Here is a 21051-nt window from a genome sequence, read left to right on the forward strand (position 1 = left end):
CTGATCCATGAAGAATAAATCGTCATCCCTGCTCACAGGAGCAGTGAGTTTTTGCGTCTGCCTCGTTCCGAGCTCGAAGAAAAATACCCAAAGGGAAACCTCGAGAAATATTCGGAAAGGAGGAATGGATTAAGGTTGTCGCGGAATGAGACGGGGAAGGAGGACTTGATGGAGAATGTGAGACATGCAGACGAAAGGGAAGAGCATTCGAGAGGTGACAGTCTTCTCGTGTCTGCATCTAAGTCGCTTAATCCGGATTTCGCTCCCCGAGTGTACCACTTAAAGCATTCTAGCGATGCGACGGTGACACTACCTCCAGTCCTTCTCCCGCTCCATTATCCCACTGTTCGAAGCTCATCCTCTGGAAGCTCCAGTCATCGCCTCACAGAGGTGTGGAGTATTCACCGAGTGGAGACATCGACTGGCGTTCCTCGAATATTCATCGGCGCGGGCATTCGAAACGGTGACGAGCTGTAGCAACCAGCGCGTTGATCCAGACATTCAAGCAGCGCCGAGTGCTTTGCGAGACCCTTCTTTCAGTTGCCCCAATATTCCGATAGTGGAGTATCTGACAGATAACACATTCGAGAGGGGGAATTTCACTTCCGTCTTCCACCCTGAACGACAGTTTTCCGATGACGAGTTGTGCGTGCAGAGACCGCTTCTTGTGCGAGAAAAAGATGATTTGACGGTCCTCCAGAGCTAAAAATTCGTATGCAGATATCGTCTGCCTAGGACTTGGAGAGGGACGTAGGTTGTGGGAGTTAACTGACAACGGGAGATCGTACGCGAATCCTCCAACGGGATTCCCCAGGAACGGGTCCTGGTCGCCTCTTCCCCTACGGGAATCAGCTGGGGAGCTTCACTCTGGTAGATTGAGGCAGTCCACTCTGTCGCACTTGTGGATGTCCGAAGAGCTGCCCTCCTACGCACGGGCGGGCGGGAGTTCCGACCCACACACATAAGCACACACAAGCACCGACCAAGTGCGAGCGAGCCGGAAGGCAGCTAGCACTCCAACAATTCACATAACAAGTTTACGTTGACGTCGTTCGACATCCGCTGGCCCTTCTGCCGGCGATTCTGGCCGGCTGTAGCCGCCGCCGCTTCACGCACGTGTCCAGCCACTCGCCCGAATGGGCGAGAATGAAATTTCGCACCGATGCAGAACAACTGTTGCGGAATCAGAAAAGCGCAGAGCGGATGGAGGCTGGACACGCGAACCCGAGATGCGGACGATTCATTTTTCCGCGTTTCTCTCGCGCCTTCGACTTCGCCCTCCAGGCCGTACCCATGACTTCTTGAGTCCGAGTCTGGTCGAGTAATATGTTGGCCGAGCTCAGCGGAGTACCTATGAGCAATGTGAATTCGATCGTACGCAGATTTTTTTCAATGCATACATGGAAATCAGGAACAGCGGTGAAGTCTCGTGTTTTATCGTCTCGGTGAATCCCTCAAGCGGAGGAGGAGTGTTTGTACACAGCTCCGGGGGAAACGTTATTTTCGCTACGAGACGCTGAATATTCATTCGCAGTTATGATAAACTCGGAGTCGCGCACTTCCCCAAAGCAATTACGGGAGTCTTAAGCTTGTTAACGCCGACGACGGCTGAACTAACGAGCTAGCTTTTCCGCTCATGCAGAAATTCGACGTCGACTCAGAGAACAACAGAGGCCTCACGGAATACAACCGGAGCTGCCGCCTCGATTTGAGGTAGTCGTCATTGCAATAGGAGAACTGCCGGGAGCAAGCAGTCGATCAGCGTCAATGAATTTTCGTTGTACGAATATCGAGATTCTTTGAGCCAAGTGATGCTACTTAAAGAATTGAGAAGAGTAGAAGTAGGTTTGAAATGCTCCTTTCCCATTCCGAGGAGACCGTCAGGGTATGATGCAAGAGCGGGGGACGTGAGACATGACGCGAGGCAGATTTCGGACAAGATTTCAACTGATATGCCGAATGGGAGGTCATGGTATCATTTCTCTTTGGAAATCTTTTTCATTGCTGTGATTTGACCGAGATACAGGTGATCTGAATCACAGAGCGAGATTGCCCACGAGGAAGCTCGACGGCTCAGACAAGCTCAGAGCCGCCAGGGGATTTGTCAGTAAGAGAGTTCCTGAACAATAGAAGAATTGAAAATTAATCTCGCTCCAATTGGGAAACCCCGGCTCTAAGCTCTCACGGAGCTCCATTAATGAATGCGGAGACATTAACATAAGAAACTAATATACGCGCGGATTCTTGCAATGATTTTTCTGAGGCACAGGTCCGACTCCGGGCCTCTTGAAGCTTAGAGTCTTGCCAACCTCTAAATATCAGGCCACAATGCGCGTTCCGTGTCCGAAGGCGATCCTCGACCACTTATTTCCTCATTCTCTCTCCTTGCTGTCACTCTAAGTCAAAATAGCCAACTCCGCAGGCTGTATTCAAAGTTATGAGTTCGGAGCTCGGTCTCCCAGCAGGGATGAATGTCTCGCTTGTCAACCTTCGGTGCTGCTCGCCGTTTCAATTTCCGTGCTTTCCCGAGGCTCTGATGGTATCCCCGCATGGACTTTCTCCACATCATACCGACGCGTTGTAGTAATACTTGAGGATTATCATTGATCCTTCCCCAGAGCGTCGATCGCATAGGTTCAGCGGCGCGGAAAACTATCGGCGAGAGTGCTTCTCGCACAGAACAAAAGTTTCCGTGTACTCGTTCTCGATCGACCATCTCCGGAAACCCAACAGAGTTTCTAGAAGAGTAGATTCCTTACATCTGCCTCATCCGTCTGGTCAAACATATATCTCGAAGACCGAACGAGACTTGCTGTGACTTTTCTGGCGCTTGGCATCTTTCGAACACCGTAGTTATCGAATACAGTGAAAGCTCGTTACTACGAACACGAAGGGACCGACGAAACTGGTTTGTTGTACCGAGTTTTCGCTGTAACGAATGCCGCTCAACACTATCCCTATGGCGAGCTGGCCAAAGCAGGAGAAATTCCTTGTTCGTTGTACCGAGAAATTCTTTGTAATGGGGTCGTTATAACGAGCTTTTTTTGTAGTGACAAGACTGAAATCTCTTTAGAGCTCTGTGGACTGAGTCGTCGCGCTCAAAGGGGGTATCCGTATGGAACCGAGGAATCATTCCTACAATTTCTCCGCTCACCCCCTGGTATGAATTCTGGGCTCTGATAGGGTGAGTCCAACCGCATCTAGCGACCGCTCCACGTGTGCTCAAGATCTCTTCCCCAATCTCGCTCTTGGAGAATCGACATTGTCCGCTAATCTCGCTCTCGAATCGAAGCTCAAATCCTCGATCCTAGACGACTGTCCTCTAGGGAATCGACCCGGAAGATCTACAGCATTCGGAGGGAGAATTTCGAAAGTGGACACAAAGAGCCGCGTCGCCGGGTGGGACCTCGGGACGATGTTGATCGAGGCCTAATTTTGTTACTCCGTCCTCATTCCTCTACTTTCGAATTGATCGGTTTCGGGAGTTTGCACTGGGCTCATAAGAAGCGACGGCCGACGGGGAGCTGGAAAACAATTAAACCTGGAAACTGTTTCTGTCCACAACCTGTCGCAGATTAGATCTATCGATGAGCGATTGGCTCCTCTGAAGTCTTTTGCTATTCAACGCGATTCCAATCAGGTAGCCTCTTCGAAGGGCAGGGATGTCGCTCGAATGTGTAGCAAGAAACGATTCTCCAGGAGCGGCGAACGGTCTCCACTTTTATCGGGAGCTCGATTCTACATCGGAACAATCCCTCTGCCGCCATCGTTTGTGCAACTTCGACATCCGTAGAGCGGGTCCTTGTTGTCCCAGCGATCGAGCCCCTCCTCTTGCCCCTCCAAAGTAAGGTTCGCTGTATCACAGTGATTCCGAAAAATCGACCCTCTTTGGCAGAGCCCGAGTTTTTCTTGTGGGAACACCGCACAACCAACTTTTGTAGAACAAGTAAAACGTTTTCTCGACCATACACTTAGACTCTGTTCCCCCGTCGTTTGTGGAAACTGCTCGACGCTAGATATCCCGGACCTCCGAACTAGGTTAGTCGTTATCCGCAAACGAGCGCAGCCAATGAGGCGCAATATTTTGATAGAATTACGTCGGTCAGAGATTAGCCGTGGAGGGGAATCGAATTATTCCCGACTCTGCCGGGAACACAGAGAATTCCCTCGATTTCTCGGTCGACGAATCTCATACCCAGCCGGGACCTGAATTTCTTTCTCGCATCTGCGGAAGCGATGCTCGCTAAATCTGACTGAAGCTCCTTTCCATCGGAAAAAGTATACATAGACGATCTTAAACGTATCCAAGTGCGGTTATTGTCTAAGTGCATCAACGACGTACCGTGACATCCCATGTTGCATCCTCCTGATTCGGCACGCTGTCACATTCCACCATTTTCAGTCGTTCCTCTGCGTATAGCAGCTCGATTTCGTTCCTTTCACAGACGATTATCACCAAAAGATATTGGACTTTGACCGGCGCAGCGACTCCTCACTTTCCGAACGAACGGAAACTTCTGTTTATGCTTCAGATAAGAACTTCACTTTGACGTAACCCTAGCGGACGCCCGTCTTCCATAGTATCGGGATTCAGCCAACTCTGTATGAGGATAACTGACGAGGTGAGGGCGTTCGTGCTGACGGGCCACTAATCCCGCGAAGGGATCACAAGATTACTGACCGCAACGGAGCCTAAGAACATTAGGCAACCTACTCGATCCGCTTCCTTAGAACCCGGGCACAAACGGATAGAGAGCACAATGACCGGTGCTGGCTCCGAGCATCGCCGCTGCCGCGGCCGGTAAAACGAGGTACGGTAAGCTCACCCTCGAGTCGCGGTCCCGAATTTCACTCCCAAGCCCTCGGTGGAAGCGAGTGGCGCGCCGGATGAGGAGAATCCATTCAATGAGAGCACCGACCCTTGCTTGAGGACGCAGGCTCCTCTCCGATCGATCTCACGGACTCCACGGATTCCGGTGAAATGCTACACAGCATGTGTAGGTAATTGCGCCGAGTGACGGGAAATACGGCGATGAATCAAAACTGTTTTGAGTTTTGATCCGCAGTCGCCCGCGAATCGATACTGTCGCCGCCGCCGCTAACCGCGATCAAACTTCCATGAAAGCCGTCTCCTAGCGCTTTCGGATCACTGGTCGGTGGCTCTATTGCGCGTTCGATGCGAAAATGGTAGCTGCGATCGCGGGAATCCTCGCCATACGGTACCAGCGGAAGCCAGTTCGAACCCGTAGCCGGAATTCCCGTAAAGGAAATTCAAAGGGTGAATTATGGCAGCTTCAGATCCCAGAGGTTCACTGAACAGTTCTCCGAGCAGTTTCCAGGCGTCCCGATTGTTCTACCACTCCGCAATCATGAGAGCCCGCAGAGTTTGAGACGGTGTGCGGGTTTGTCCGTTGTGGTAATCAAGGTCAGTCTCCCAATCGACCTTGTTCCTGCATGATTTGGGGCCAATAAGCGAGAGCGCTCCCAGTGGGTTGAGCACCGCGCGGCTCATTTTCTCCAGAAATCATCATTCACGACAGCTGAAGGGATAATGTAGCGACTCAGGGAGGGAGCTCGGATCGGCTCCTTTCTAGGGAGAGTGTCAACCTGCTTCCGACAGGAGTGCCTGAACTTAGCGGGAGCACGTGAATGAGAGCGATCGGCCCACTGGGGGAACACTCTCATAACGAGTCAGTATTTTCAACGCCCGAAGTAGCTCTTAGAAACGGACCGAATAATCTCTGAGGAAGCTCTTCAATGATCTATTGGTGGAAAGCTCCATTTCGGTTTCTCCGTCCTCGAGTTCTGCGTTTTCCGAATGCTCCACAGCGGGGTCCCCGCACTGCATTGCGTTCGCGGCGACGGATTTTTCCCTCTTTCCGTTATCTCTCGAGAATGGACCCACCTGTTCCCCGTTGGACTGCGCAGAACGGAAACTACCGAAAATTCCCAGGACGATTTCCCGAAACTACTTAGAAGACTCTTATTCAGAAGGCCGCTGGTCTAAAAGCCTCGCAGTGAGAGCGGCTTTTAGAAGAAGACAAGAAACTTCTCCAGCTGAGTGCGCTGAGGTTTCTTCTCACTGCAGAGGAGAGGTTCGGTCGAGATCGAGCTATTCAGGTACCTCTGGGTTCGGAAAATCTCCTAGGAGCCCAGAGCTTAAACATTCGAGATCACTTCCATGATTCGAGACGGATTGCAATAACCTTTTGTTTCTGACCGGCGAATCGTTCGAGATCGATTCGAAATAAGACGCGAAGTCGTTCGCTACATTATCGTCTCTCGAGAGAATTAATTCTCTCGAGTGCGTCTGCTAATCTCATTGGTCAGTCGTCGAGTGGGTGGGTGAGCGAGTGAGCGAAAACGTCTCTGCAGATGTGTCCGTATCCCTCAGCCGACGTCTCTGGGAAACGAACTCGAACACTTCGACCAAGAAGACGCTCCCGTATATCCCGTGATACCAGACTCAGCTCCGCGTAGAGACCCGCATCATCAATTTTACCTGATTCTCCTCTCTCGAACCTTGAAACCAGAAAATCCGGCCGATGACGTTCGTTCGTTCATAACCGTCCGTCTGGAGTCTAGACGATCGGGACTTTGCCATACAAAACAAGTCGAGCGCTCGCTCCTCGCGGCGACTCATATCCGATTATTATATTCTCCATCGAGCGAGGATCACCGCCCATGCGAGCTCCACAGGAGTCATCGCACTCTGTTCCAGAATTGATCTCGGAAAACGGGGAAGGTATTTCGAGTCTTCGTCGATCATAAGCTCCCTACTCATGCGTTCCTCTGCCTGAGGGGTGGAAACTATTCTACATAGATGTCGAGAACTGTGTCAACTTACCTCCCAGAGCAATTGGAAGTCTCTCTGGTCGATCCGTAGGAGTTCACAACATTCATTTGTGACGACAGTCGCTGAATGTGGAAGCGAAAGCCCTGAAATGGACTCGCCGAAGGCCCGGCCCACTCCCAAGGTGCAGAGCGTCACGTTATCCTGGAAGAAGAGCGATCGATATTGAGGAATTATTCCGGAGCGGAACTAGTTCATAGACGAACGAAGCCGTCGACTCGGGATTCAGCACCAATCTCAGGTGGAATCGCTCATTTTTTTTCGTCATTTTCCGCTTCAGCTTCATGCGAACACAATCCTCACAGAAATACGTGGCGCGGGATCATTATTCGGCATGGCTCAAGGTGTTCCAATCCTCTCCTGGTGCGTCATTAGAGGTCGCGCAGAATTCACGCAATAGAATCCCGAGCAAGGTCTACAGGAAGGGACGGAAAGCTTTCGCTTCCCTGAGGAGCCTCGCCAGGAAGCGCGAAAGGGACCCTTTCTGTCCTAATTAAGTCACAAGGTAGTGTGAGTCACACCCTTCGTTGAGCTATTGTTTCCGCCAGCGAAGACGTCGTACCGAATACGAAATCGCGGTCAATAATAGGCTCCCACTGCCGGCTCCCAGCCGAAGCGAACGTTGCTTGTCATCACGTCATCACCACGGTGAGGATCCAACCCTCTTTCTCCAAGGTCGGGCATAACTCGTGCTATGTAGCTGAGAATGTCATCGGTCTGGCTACATCATGGGTCTTAGAGCCGCAATTCGGGGAAATGAATTAGGTAATCGCTCATATCCTTGTCCGATTCTCCTTCGAGTTTTCTCGACCGAGTGCGGAACTAGGAGGACAAGTTTCACTTCGGAGCATTTTCGTTCGAGAGCTCGTTTTGAGGCGGAAGTTTCCCGAGTCCTCATCGGATGCAAATCGGGCTGAAATCCTGGGGCTCCGAGAACTGGTCCGATCGTCGCGTCGTTCGCAATCAGAATCCTATTCGAGCCCCGCTTGAACCTATCGCGCGTCGATGCATAAGAATAGGCGATCTCTAAACACTCAGGAGCGTCTCCCTCGGCGGCGGATCCGAGGCACAGGAGCCATCGGACTCGACAATCTGAGACAGAATCGTCTGCGAAATGCCCCGGAAACCGATCGCCAGTCCAGCGAGGAATGTATGTATTCGAAGCAGCTGGTCGAAAAACCATCAGTCATACCCCGAGGGATATCCCCCTGAATCCGACGTGACCTTGGGAAGTTGTACGGTGAATAATTCATGATTTATTCGCAAAAGTTTCCAGTTCTCGGACCGGCGCATACAGGGGCTCCTGACCGGTAAAGCATTGCGGGAGCCGGGAACGAGAGTCTCCAATCACATGCGGATTAGGTCGATCGTAGGGCTCGTCCTCGGAGGAATTCATCGATGGGAAGCTCCGAATCAGCCTCATTCAGTCCGCATCGCACACACGGTAAGCTGGATTTTCCTCGATGCGTTCGACTCCGCGAAGTGAAATGGAGGCTCGAGGGAGCGGGTAGGGAACCGACAGGAGGTTCGGCGCCCTTCGTTCGACGCTCCTCCAAACAGTAATAGAAAATAGAGGGAAAGACGAATTTAATGTTTATTATTAATACACGTTACACATGAATCAGATTTAGATGGGCTCATCTGTCCCCACTCTCGTCAGGCCTTACGGCAGTTCCATAGCGGGTCCCTTGTAAGCGGCCATGGTTCCCATGACGGAAGCCGCATTACCTCTCTGTACGCAAATTGATAGCCGTTGGTAGAGGTACTCTCGCGCTCGCCTACATCCCGTCGCTTCTTTGATTAACTGACCCACTGTATCGAAGCAGTCTCTGCGTTACGGGGCCAGGGCCGCCGAGAGTCTCGAACGCCAGCGGGCACACGACGTAGTTCGCGGCGGGATCCTCGTACTTCTGGAGCTTGAGCGTTTCCGCTCTGGCTCCCGGAGAAGAGAGAAACCGTATTCTCTGCTCATTCTTTCTGTGCTTCGATCCTTCGATATATTTTCGCATGAATGTCCGCCCGGAGAAAGGAATGCGACATGGGCTATCCATCTCTTCAGAGCTGGGACCGCGCCAAAGGATGATGAGATGAGCATTGGTGAAATCGGCGGTGAGCTCGATCAATGGACATGGCGGTTGGAGGGTTGCACGACCAAACCTAATCAGCTTGATTAAGGGACCAGCGAAAGGGTTCGATCGATGTCGATTCTCTATTTGTCCACCCATGCCATTCACGTCACTATCGAGAACCATCACCAGAGGCGTAATCACCTCGTCCCGGAGAGTACCGGAGAAAGGTAACGTCTGCAACACAATACCAGCCATGGAAGTAATCTTGGAAAGCGAACCGAATCTCCGCCAGGAATGGTCACTCTTCGAGCTAGGAGGTATGATCCGATCCAACGAGAGCGTTTCGTTTTTTCCTCTTCGTCCAAGCCCCTGTTCCCCCTCGAGACGAAGGCGGAAGAGTTTACGCGCCAGTCGGGACAAGTCGGGAGATCCATATGCATATATTCGTTCCGGAGGTCGCTCGAGGCAACGTTAAATTTTCCAGAGTAAACATCCACCGTGACGGAAGCGCCAGACGGTGTCATCGACTCCTCGAACGCGCGGCTCGACAACATGTCAACAAGAGTCTCTTCAGCATACTGACGCGAGAACCGCGAGGATATCTCATCTCTGATTCCTTCCGGTTGCTTGTCAAGGACTTAACTCCTCTCTCGCCTTCATTAGTCTCCTCGAACTTTTCGGAAGCGTCAGATTTTGGGAATTCGACGAGCGATTCTAAAAATTTCGGAATTCCGACCGCGGGGAAGGTTTTGATGGGCGCGCTCGTTCCCGAGTCCGCAACGTATTGTCAGGGAAGTGCGGCTACTGCTACTGCCGCTTGAGCGGATATCTAATGGGTCGGTTCGCGTTGAAATTCGTAACGCTGGCAGCGCGTACGTACGTCATGCTGTCCGGAGCCGCGGGCGAAGGACGTCAGTCGCAGTGTGTATATTCTGACAGAGTCCCGGGAGAAATTATGACCTTTAACAATACGGTGTCGAACGCGAGCATTGATTCGTGTCGTATTTTCACGTCACCGCGACGCCGACGTCCAGCCTCGGAGCTTTCTCCCTCCGACGACGGCAGCGGCTCAGGAGAGAGAGTCCGAGAGCGCAAAGTCCGACCCGTCAACAGAGGCTCGGAACCGAACGCTAATTTCCCGAGCAGCTGTCGCCAACAATAGTCGTGCATTTCAATCCAAGGTCTTTGTTTTTGTTCCGCCTGTTTTCCCAAATCGTCATCCTCCGAGGAATATTCGGGAGCCGCGATGGCTTTGCTCAGTGCGAGTTTGTTGGAATTGACCGCGGAACGACAAATTGAATGAAGCTAATTAATACGAGTTGGACAAATCACAAAAGACGGACTTACATTCGACGCGCCTGAGGGATTCGCAATCTGGACGTCCAGTGAGCCTTTGAGTACAGCATACCAGTTCTTTCCCTTGTCGCCTTCTCTGAAAACTGAGGTTCGCGAATATTGAGACGACGCGACGTGCGATCGTGAAGCACCTCGATGCGATGGTGGCGAAGCCTGATAGCGATACAAGTGCGGAACGAAGCTGGTCCGTTCCGCACATGAGAGTTCGTACGAAGCGAAAATATCAGAACCCGCTCAGCCTAGATCCTCGACCGAAATTCCGAAGTTTGTCAGCGTGGACTGAGTTCACGCAGTCAGGAAGCTCAGGCACGATCACCAGCTCGTTGTTTGAATGTTTTTTCGGTTCCATCAGGTGTCGCTTCTGTTCGATTCTGCCTTTTCGGGGAAGAACGAGTCACATGTGGGAGGCCTATTCCTCATTCCGCATGGAATCGGTCCCGCTGTCCCTCCTTCAGCATGTTATTTATTCCCCCCACCGCCTCCCATGATCAGTCCGGGATTCGGGAAAAAGGATAATCTATCATTGAATAGGGAGATTCGTGACGACCAATCGATCAAGCGGAGCTCAAGAACATGAAGAAATGAACGTACGCGTCACACCGGCGTCGATATCCTCGTAGTAGCCGTAAAATGAAAGCTGTTGTAGGAGTACAGGGTGCAGTTGTGAGAACGGAGGCATACTTCGCAGCTTAGCGTAGATCATTTCCAGGTCATCTTCTGTGCGGTCGGTGCATCTGGAAATGATACAATCATGTCGTAGAAGGATACGTTGATAGCCACAGACAGTCCTTTCCGCTCAGTAGGTAAGTCTATATGGGTCAGGGTATCACACGATGCGTGTCTGTCGGCTGCAATGAAACAAACTGCCCAGGCGAGCCGCAAGCCGCAAGCTTCAGTCTCAACACTCTATTGGAGGAGCAGCAGAGAATAGGAGCTCGAGGCGAACAATATTTGCTCTCTCTGCACCTTCGCGCCGGCTTTTCGCCGCTCCTGTAACCTTGGAGCATCAGCGGAAGTCTCCCCTCGCCCATCGAAGTGAAAACCTCGATGGTGAGCTGTCGATACTTTTGTTTATAGCATTCTCGATGCAGAATCGAGATACCGGAGTTTATTTATCCCGATGGGAATGCGCTCCGATTCTGCCAGTGTTTTTGCCCGTCCTGGTGGGAAGGTCAATCCTGTTCATTATTCCTACTCTGCGAGACATCAGCACGTTGTTCTCCTTCATGGATGGGCGTAGACATCGCCATCTGACAGGGACGGGAACGGAAGACTAGCACGTGGAGAAGAGGGACCTGCGATCTCATCATCACAGTCGCCTCGATGCGTCTGTGGATGCCGCCTCGATAGGCCCGGGAGTATCGGAGGCATCAGGGCATTCACTCCTCACGGACGATCAGCGAGCGTCGGGAAATGGTCCAGCCGCATAAAATTCTCGATTTTCCGTGTGATTCCGTCCGAGGTCTTTTTTCCCCAGAGCCGCTCATTTCCCATCCAGAATTTCAGCTCGGACTTCCGCGACAGAGAAGCGCTCAGCTCGGACCCACACAAACCGGTGACTCTCCGAGAAGCTGGAAAGTTCGAATATTCCCCCCACTTGGTTCTCCGGGAACGAGTTATCCAACTTAAGCCCAGCTCTCTGAGCGGACAAGATAGCTTCGGTTCACTTGTTTCGTATTGAGTTTTATGGATCGCTGACCGAGAGAAGTTTTTAGTCTCGACTATACGTACCTATTCTTAGCCACAAAAGATCCACCAGGTCTAGTCCCACACCATAAGCTCGTTCATGCCTCGGAATCGGTGGAGGAGACGTTGGGAGTCATTGAATTTCGAATTTGGTGTTCAAACGACATTCAAGAGCGGCTCGAGTATCGCGAGCGGTCACTTATCCTGAGAGCTTTATTCCCGAGAGCTTTGAATGAATCTCCCATCGAGCCGCGATGGGTAGAGGAGCGAGTTGCCAGACGCTCCAGAGGCACGTTCTACTTCGTTCCAGACACCGATTTATCGTCTGGGACCCTTTCAAGAGGGAACCTCGCGATCTGAGGATCGGTCACGCTCCTCAGAGCATTTGAATCATTCAGTAGGCGGGCCAGATGTCTCATAATATCCATGTTTCTCAGAGCCCTAGGTACAAGCTTGTCGTATCCTCGGATAAGGTCATCTTCCTCTGCGTGGCCGGATCAAAAAAATGTATACAATCCCGGATGACGTCGCTAGTGAGTCCAGATATAGGACTGATATCATGTTTTAGAGATTCGATTTCGCTCAACAGAATGGGATACATCCAGCAGATTTCCTTCTCCATCCTCAATCCCTTCAGTACATCGGGCGCTTCGAACAATCCATCGGCATCGGGAAATTTTCCACCCTTCCGGTGGCGTTCGAGGTCTATGAGGTGATAAAAGAATATTCTTCAAAATTCCCAAATCAAATATTCGCAGGCTCGGGCAGCCGAGCGGCTGCAAATTCCTAGTTTGCAATTCTAAGCTACAATTATGAGGTGGAGTTCCGGCCCGGAACTCAGCACCTTTCGACGGTGAGCAATTCAAAATTTCCGCGCTTCACCCGGCTACACGAGAAACTCTGTTCATATTGCGTCGCGAGCTCAGGGCCTGAGGCCTGTGCTTTTTGATGGTTCTCTTCAAAATACTCGCATCACTGTACACCGTCGGGGGGGGTATTCCCATTTCCTCCGGTGCCGTGGAGAGGAATTCGAACGGTTGGCCGAGGGGGAACCCCGTCGCAGAGTATGTACTCCGGGTTTAACCTGGGCCTGGGCTAGGATGCAGGTAGGATCAGACATGGCTGCGTACCTTTTATCCATGCTGTGAAACCAAACGACGACGTTTTGCGCAGCGTGCCTATTGCGTGTTGATTGTTTGCGAGACAATCTCCCGCTGGCCGGCGTAGATACCAGCTTTGCTAGACGCTGCCATTCGCTCTGGGGGTGTCTTCCACGAGCTCCCATTCCTGGGACCATGTTTCCTAGCTCGCCGCGCTCCGTGACACCTGGAAAAGCATTTCCGTGAGAATATTATATTTCCGTTCGGGGAAGGTCGTGAGTCGTGATTCGAGAGCGACCGACACAGCGCGGGCGCAGATTCCGCAGGCGTTGACAGCTCGCGGCTCGCGGCAACGACGTATGCTCAATGTGTACGTATGTGAGTATGCGTGACAGGAGGAGGAACAGGGGCGTGCACAGGCTTCTTCCTCGGGACGGGGGGGGGGGATCCGCATTTCGGAGGCCAGATAACCTGAACGATGGCGCGCTTCCTTGGGGTCCATACTTATGCATTAGGGCCGAAAATTTTCGCCTTCCCCCCATGCGCGCCTCTAAGTAGGAATGACCTTCCGCTGTCGGGCGAAGCGGCTCCGTGCGGGCGTCGCGTTCCCAGATGAACTCAGATATAGGGGGACAAAGGTCTTCGGGGGCTACGGCCTCTGGTGGAGAAAGTCAGGAATCGATGTCTCTCTGGATGCTCAGCCGCTCACATCGCGCAGAATCGTTTCAAGGTAAGTTCCTTCCTACGAGACATTGAACTGGCTCGGATTTCATGACTGCGATCCACTGGAACGAGAAAAAACCACGAGCTCCTCATTCGAGTGGGGTTCAGATTCCCCGAGAGGTAGCCCGGAGAAGTTTTCCTTCTCTCTCCGCAACCCCGACGTCGCTCTAGTTTTCGGAGCGGAAAACTTAATTCGAGAAAACTCTTGAACATCCAGCAAGGTATGAGCGGGAAGACAAGGCGCTCCGGTAGACTGCGCCTCACGAGCGCTCAGACCAAAGGAGTCTTCTGCTTATACACACTCTCAACAGAACTCCTCTGAAACAATGTCATGGGAGCCCTTCGAGATTGTTGCGGAGCTGAACCACCACGTTCGCAGCCGTGCTTCTGAAGACGCTCAACATCGATACGTATATCTGAAATTCCCCGAGAAATCTGAGTCGAAAGGATTGGAATCTGACCGGCATGCGGAGATGCTCCTACATCGTTCATGGAAAAGATCAGGAGTATGTTGTCTGGTGTTTGCCAGATACCGAGGTAACTTCAAATCGCTGAAGTAGAAGAGAATGGTATATAAGAGCACAATCGAAGAAATTGGCCCGGCGGCCTTCGGAGCTTTGTAATCCTTTGCCGATCGGGAAAAGTAATGCGCTCCTCGGGTAGCGGAGCATCAGCCGTTTCCAGCCGGTTTCTCAGGAGACGCGGCTCCTGCAAATCCCAGCGTTCCATATCCTTGACTCTCGACTCGTCGGCTGGAGGAGAACTATATCGCGGTGAATTTCAATCTCCGGGGTATTCTTCTCCAGTTTCTGCTCGTCCGGAAAATTGAACTAAGGTTCACTCTGGAAAAAAGCAATTGTTCCTCTTGACCGCTCTTTCCCATCGGAGGATTTTATTTTTCTTGCGAGGGAATCTCTTTCTCCCTGCATTGGCTGCGGGGTTCGACTCCGGATCAGATCGGGATATTTCGAAATCAGGATAATTGCGGGTACTTTATGCGATGCTTCTTGGGCGAGGTTTCTCGGTTCCAGGAGGAGCTCACGTGAGGATATTAATCCTGATTGAATCGCAACAATAGCTGCGACCGATGCGATGGTGCCGCTCGTCGCGACACAATGTAACGTTGACGCAGCTCCCGCTCTCTCGTATGATGCCGATCTCAGCTCAGCATGTATGCTTGCTTCTGGATCGATTGCGGATGATTTTCAGGGTGATTCCGGGTCGATCCTATTCAGCTTCAAGTGAATTTCAGATGGCTCGGACCATCCCACAAGAGTCCTCGACGCCTGGCATTCGAAGTCTGAGCATCAGCTAGGTCGGAGAGATATCTTTCTATCTATCGAGACGATTGCCTAGTCGCTTGCTTATGACGAGAAAAATAAGGAGGACGAAATCAGGATCGGTGGCAGATGTACCGAATCGAGATATCCTCTAGAAGAAAAACGGCATTCTCCAACCAACACCGAGTTCCGAGAACAAAAGAAAGTAGAAGAAACGTAGAAATGCAGAGGGAGAGACTTCGCTGCGAGCACGGAGGGAAGCTTTGCCGTCCAGCAACTCTTAGGGTTTGCTTGCGCGCTCGCTTCTTCCGCATCACTTGCTTGCAAATCGTGAATATGTAAATAATTCAGTGCCTTCCCCCCTTACCACTCCTCGTTTCCTTTCGCTCATTCGGTCGTCTGCTCGCCTGGCGCTCACACAACATTTAGTTTGCTGAATCGTGCGAGTTAGCGCTTCGAATTTCCAGATGTCATTCTCTTCATTTACGGTATTCCCTCCGACTCGAATCGCTGACTCCTATGCTATTATTCATCTCGTTCTCCCTCACTAGGGAGCCCTTCCCTGGAGCGACGGTGAGCGTCGCCGAAGTAAGGAATATCCTTCATCCTCAGCTGTCTCCCAGTTTTTCCCCTGGCGACTCCCATCGAAGGTTCTCCCCTGACGTTGGTTTCTGTCCGCTTGGGTCCTCCTGCGTTACTTCCATAGCTTATCGCTCGAGCCGCCGACATCCGTTTAGAGATTGAGTAACTCCGGAGTTTATCCCACTGTCTCTTATCCTCTTCGGTGGGAGCCCGACGCTCGGCTCATCTTAGACGTCATTGTCATTTGGGATTCGGTTTCTGATGCTTGTCACCGACGAATTAGCATTTCCAGCGAGAGTTCCGCCTCGACATCGCCGACGAGACAGCGGAACACCAAGGTCGCCCCAGTCTTCCCGAGCATCGTCCGGCGTTAACAACGCCGAACCCAAGAGTCGATCTCCTCCCTAGCACGGGAAGATCCCCAACGGCAAGGAATATTGATGATGGTAGGGAATGACCATGTGAGACGAAGGAGAAGAACACCAATTAGGCAGGCTTTTGTTCTTCCCTGTAGCTAATTGTGGAGCTTCCCCGCCTTTGGTTGTCCCTACCCTATGCTAGTCCACCAGTCTCTTCGCTCAGTCAGCTGATTTGGCACCGAGCTCATCTTCCAAGTCATGTCTCGGATGAAGGAAAGAGTTCTTTTCATGGGCCGCACATATTCGCCGCTTTTCCACGCCAGAATCTTCCCCTTTCCGAAAGGAGTCCGAGACGAGAAACCGGGCGTTCGGACCTTATCATACTCCTCATTTTGAAGTTGGACACCGCGGAGTGCGCGCTCCAAGCTCATCGACTCTCGCGGATTCCCGAGCGGAGCACACTGAAGACGTTTTCAGTCGCCGGTGTCTTGGGTCCCAGCGACCGCCGGCGACGGGTTCCGGTGTCTGATTCAAAATATCAGGAGCGATGGTCTCGTGTTGCGGAAGTTCGTCGCGACCGGTCCGGCGAAAGACTTTATGCATCGACATTAGGACTCGTTGTGCCTGAGCAAGGATACCTGCGTCGTCCTCGACGCTCCAGAATCGAGATCGACTGGCAATAGCCTGGAACCTGGTTGTTCCTCCTTCAACTGTATATCGAAGCGAGCGTCAACCCGAAAAATCGGCACTATCAAGGGTCGGATCCAAACCTTGTTAACCGAATGTTCCACCCTGGACCGATCGCTATGCCGAGTCTCAATGAGAAAACTTTGAAGTCCAGCTTGAGGTGCGCCTCCTCGAGAAAGCGGTCAACGACTCAGCCATTGGGAGTACACGGGCGATCCGAAATTCGATATTCGTCCTCCATCAAGGTAACTCGATCGATGCTTTGATCGACCGAGCGATGGACACGAGGGAACGAGGAGACGGCTTCAAGGTGGATGTTTTTGCTCGACTCCGGTGTCATTCCTCAAGGCGCATTGCCCCACGGATTATGGTATGCGACTTGTTCATCGTAGTCTCAACCCGATCTAGAACTCTTGGCATGACTGTGGCCTTCCAAGGATCACGACAAAAGCGCGAAGCCTTCCGACAGTCTGCGTCTTCCCATGCGTGGAAACGCGAATATTATCGAAGATTCTTGAGAGATCTGGAATCCGGACGGATAGATTATAGGGATTTTAGAGATATCCATGCTCGCCGACGCCTCGCAGAAATAGTAAACTGTCCCCGTAATCTTGGGATTGCGGACGATATACTCAAACAAACTGGCCTGGTTCCCCGCAGGCCAGCGACGGCTCAAATTCGCGGAGTTGAGTATGGGCATTGAGGAAATAGGAGTTCTCATTGTCGGACGGTTTCGGGCAGAGACGAAATGAGAGAGAGACTCAGTAGGGTTAGCGAATGCCTAGTGTTTTGACCCCGATATCGACGCCAGCTCCGGGATTTCCTTGCACCTAGACGCGCCATAACTCGCTATTTGTTCTGTTTGCTCTAAATCCTCGTCGCTCGGAATCAGACTGGCGTGAGAGATAGCAACGCCATGGAAACTCATCCTCGGTAACGATGGTCAACCCTGCGTTGACGAAAACTCGGAGCAATGAGGGCGTCGTCGTACATGGAAGAGGTGGATCCACGTCCGTGATCCGCTGCGACGCGGCGCCCCCAAGGGTATAAGGTTTGAATCTCCGGGGTAGATCCCGGGCGAATGGAATTGGCAATTTTCCAGGAGCTCGTACCCTGAAGTTCCTTCCGATCCCTCGAGACTCTCTGTGCGCTGATTTCGATTACGCGCAAGTTAAGCCCTCGTTTGATATCGGCTCGCGCGTTTTTACGGAATCTCCAACTATTTCGGAAGTATCGCCCTGTCTAGGCGAGTACAATAAAGGAACGCACAGAACAGGATTGTGCGTACAAGTGAGCCGATTCCCTTCTCAGAGAATCAGATATCCCCTCCCGGCCCCTCATTTCTCCCGGGTTCCCGTCGAGGAAGGCGAGATCCTTGGCTCGGACGAGCTACACGGCGAATTCTGGCGGTGATGGGCGCTCGAACGGATTAGTCTCCCTTAACAGCTCCGGGGAATCGACGAGGCTCGATCAGTCATATTCATCCTCAATACTTCATCGATGTATCGAAAAGTTCTCCGCAAAAAGCTCGAATCGGCATTCGCGGGTGGCGTTCTCTGAGAAGACTGTGTTCACGTACGAGAGCGTCTCAGTCAGTCTGTGGTCTCTCGACACGCTTTTCCTCTTGCTTGTTATCTCCGAACATCGCTCAGATGTCAGATTTATACGTGTACTACAACGATCAAGTTCCAACCCGCGGTTACGCTAACAGTTCGCTGGACCGTGGGAATTCCGGGTGAAACAGGCAGACGTTCCCGCGGGCCTTGGCGCCACGAAAAATCACGAACGAACCTGCAGCAACGTACCGAGTATCGGATGGCGCAGCAAATGCTATTAAAATCCACATACAACGGAAAGAGAACTTGGGAGTCTCCTCTCGACCTTCAAGCACCAGACTTTCTCTTGACGCGAGACTCAGCTTTTCCTTCGAATGAAATTCGTATCTCAAGGCTATGCAGGTATGTACATATGTCTGCACAGGGGCGAATCTGAAAATAAACATCCCCGCGTCCGGCAGGGATTGCGTGCAGAACGCAGCGTGTATCGTGTCAGCGTCTCAGACCCAGGTTGCGCCTCGTCTCCGAAGCCGCTGACTTTATGACGTTCTTGGAGGACAAACGTAACCTGCCGAGTTGTCAAATGTCAGACGCGTCAGACGTCGAGGAAATCGTGTAGAATATCCTCAAGCTACCGAAACAGACTTTTTTGTTACCCGCTCAATTCTATAATAAGGGAATCGAGCAGGTTCGAATCTCCGCCAAGCGACTACCAATCGTAGCCTGCTCCCCGAGAGGAATCATTGTGTTGTTCTCATGGTCGTCGACGGGAAGGGAGATCTACTGCTCGATCTGACCCCATGCCACTCAAAGACGAAAGAATTCGGAAAAGTTAACCTCCCGAGAATTGATGCAGGACATGTCGTTCGTCGATTGAGTCTTCCAAGGAATGCGAGGCATTAGGAAATGAATGATGGAGGGAGCGAGATCGGTGGACGAAGCTTGCAAGTCGAGACTTCCGGGATCCTGCAGAATGTGTGAGGCCGCGGGACATATTCGAATTCCTGCAGGTTTCTTGTTACCGCGAGATTTTTCCGGAACCGCGGCTCAAGCAAACGTCAATGGGAGAACCCGCAACCGGGTCAGACAGAAAGTATCGAATTTTCAAGCATGAACTCGAAAAAAAATGATTCAATTCATCCCAGAGTCGAGTTGCACGAGGAGCATGGAGGGGAAGTTTTTTTTGTCGCTGTCGGTCTAGTCCTGAAAACTCAAAATGTAGTCTGAGAATTTTCTAACGAGGCGAGAAAGAGGACCTAACAGCATTGTTCAGGTCACGCAAGGCGGCGACTCGCTGGATAATGCGACGATTTGAAAGACCACTCGATTCTCCTCCGTCAATGGGGTTTCTCTTTCCACGACACACTGCGGCGAGGAGCACGTCTGACTCTCGATTCTCTTTTTATCTCCCTCCCGTGCCTGACTCACTCAGATCGGTGTGCCATGAATTATTCGCAGTACCGAGAGCGTCATCCTCGCCGGCGACTCCTGTCACTGTGTCACGGACTATTTCCGGCTGTTCTCCTCTAACCCCGGATTTCCTCCAGCATTAATCAAAACCGTCCCCACGCCTTCAGCACCGAACACGGATTCTCTGACGCATTTCGCCGCCGGACGTCACATTCGGTTTCACCTCGAATGTGTTCTACAATCCGTCCCACTGATTCCTCCACACAAAACTTCCCATTGAATATGTAATTATTCGACCGATTGATCAATGGATTGCAATTGCATAGCTGCGTATCGTTTTCCGCACATTGTCGTCGGAGCGTTTGAGTAAGTGAGTTTTATGACCCGCGGACCGACTGCTCGGCTTGCAGCTGCGCGAGCTCGTAACTGTTTTATCACCCGGAGCAGCCGGACAGGTTCCGACAGGAGCTCGTCGAAATAACAGCACCGACACTCTTCTGACCGTATTGGATCACTTCGTCATATTAGACGACGACCATGACACCATGTATTCCGCCAGTCGTTCGAGTCGCCGTCCGATCGCACGACCCTCCGCGGTGCTCTTAGCCGACTGAGGGGCAAAGTCGTAGATTCGCGAGTTGTGAGGAACAAGGAGACTCACCGACAGCGGAGTGGCTCCGAAATTTCCGAGACGGGGAGCTGCTTTGCTGTGGCGGACTAGCCTGCCCGGTCCCTAGGTATTGCTGGAGCATCAAATCGCTTCTTTCGAGCAGTCTCTCCCGAGTATCTTGTTGGGGCGGCGGCGGCTGTGGTTGTTGCTGTTGAGGTTGTCCACCACCACCGCCTCCTCCGCCGGGATGCCATGGGGTGTTGAAGCTCGAATACTGGTCTTGGAGAAGAATTTTCTGGCAGAGGTGGGTCTGGCCGAGCCTGACCCGGATTTGATCTCAAGAGCTGTAACAAGAAGAAAATCCTACCGTAAGTTGGCGCTTTCCAGCTTACACGAACGGGAGGCTGAGAGGATTTGCCGCGGGAATTCCGCACTTCATCCAAGTGATGCTCTTTTTCCACATCTGGGCTCGCGACTATTCCAATGAATCACTGAGGACCAATAATTCCATCCTCTAATTCGACTTGCTCTGGGACGGCATCCAGTCGGAGATGTACCATGAGGTGTACACTCTGAATTTATTATCGGATAAAAATATTATCATTAATTTCGCCCCCATGATGTTCATGATGATAGATGAATAGAAGAGTAAATGCTGATTCCATTTCATTAAGCGATCCTAGTGCACACACATGTCATGCAGGGAAGACTCCCTCCTTCGACGTATTCGAATGAAATGCAAGCTTTGCCCCAACGCTACATGATTTATTTGGTCAAGAC

At 51.8% G+C, this 21051-nt stretch overlaps 1 protein-coding gene across 1 annotated transcript in view; it reads right to left on the reverse strand.

Annotated features, from left to right (window-relative positions):
* The window catches only part of Epac (Exchange protein directly activated by cAMP), a 52053-nt gene extending 38792 nt beyond the window's left edge, over positions 1-13261 (reverse strand). Inside the window, exons 1-4 of the mRNA XM_029111025.1 lie at positions 13095-13261; positions 10870-11012; positions 10270-10361; positions 6848-6997 (exon numbers count right to left, since the gene is read on the reverse strand). Coding sequence (XP_028966858.1) covers positions 6848-6997; positions 10270-10361; positions 10870-11012; positions 13095-13261 — 552 coding nt within the window. The remainder of the gene's footprint in view (positions 1-6847; positions 6998-10269; positions 10362-10869; positions 11013-13094) is intronic.
* Between the last annotated feature and the right edge of the window lie 7790 nt (positions 13262-21051).

Source organism: Galendromus occidentalis, unplaced genomic scaffold, assembly GCF_000255335.2.
Source record: "Galendromus occidentalis unplaced genomic scaffold, Mocc_1.1 scf7180000077194, whole genome shotgun sequence".
Lineage (NCBI taxonomy): Eukaryota > Metazoa > Arthropoda > Arachnida > Mesostigmata > Phytoseiidae > Galendromus > Galendromus occidentalis.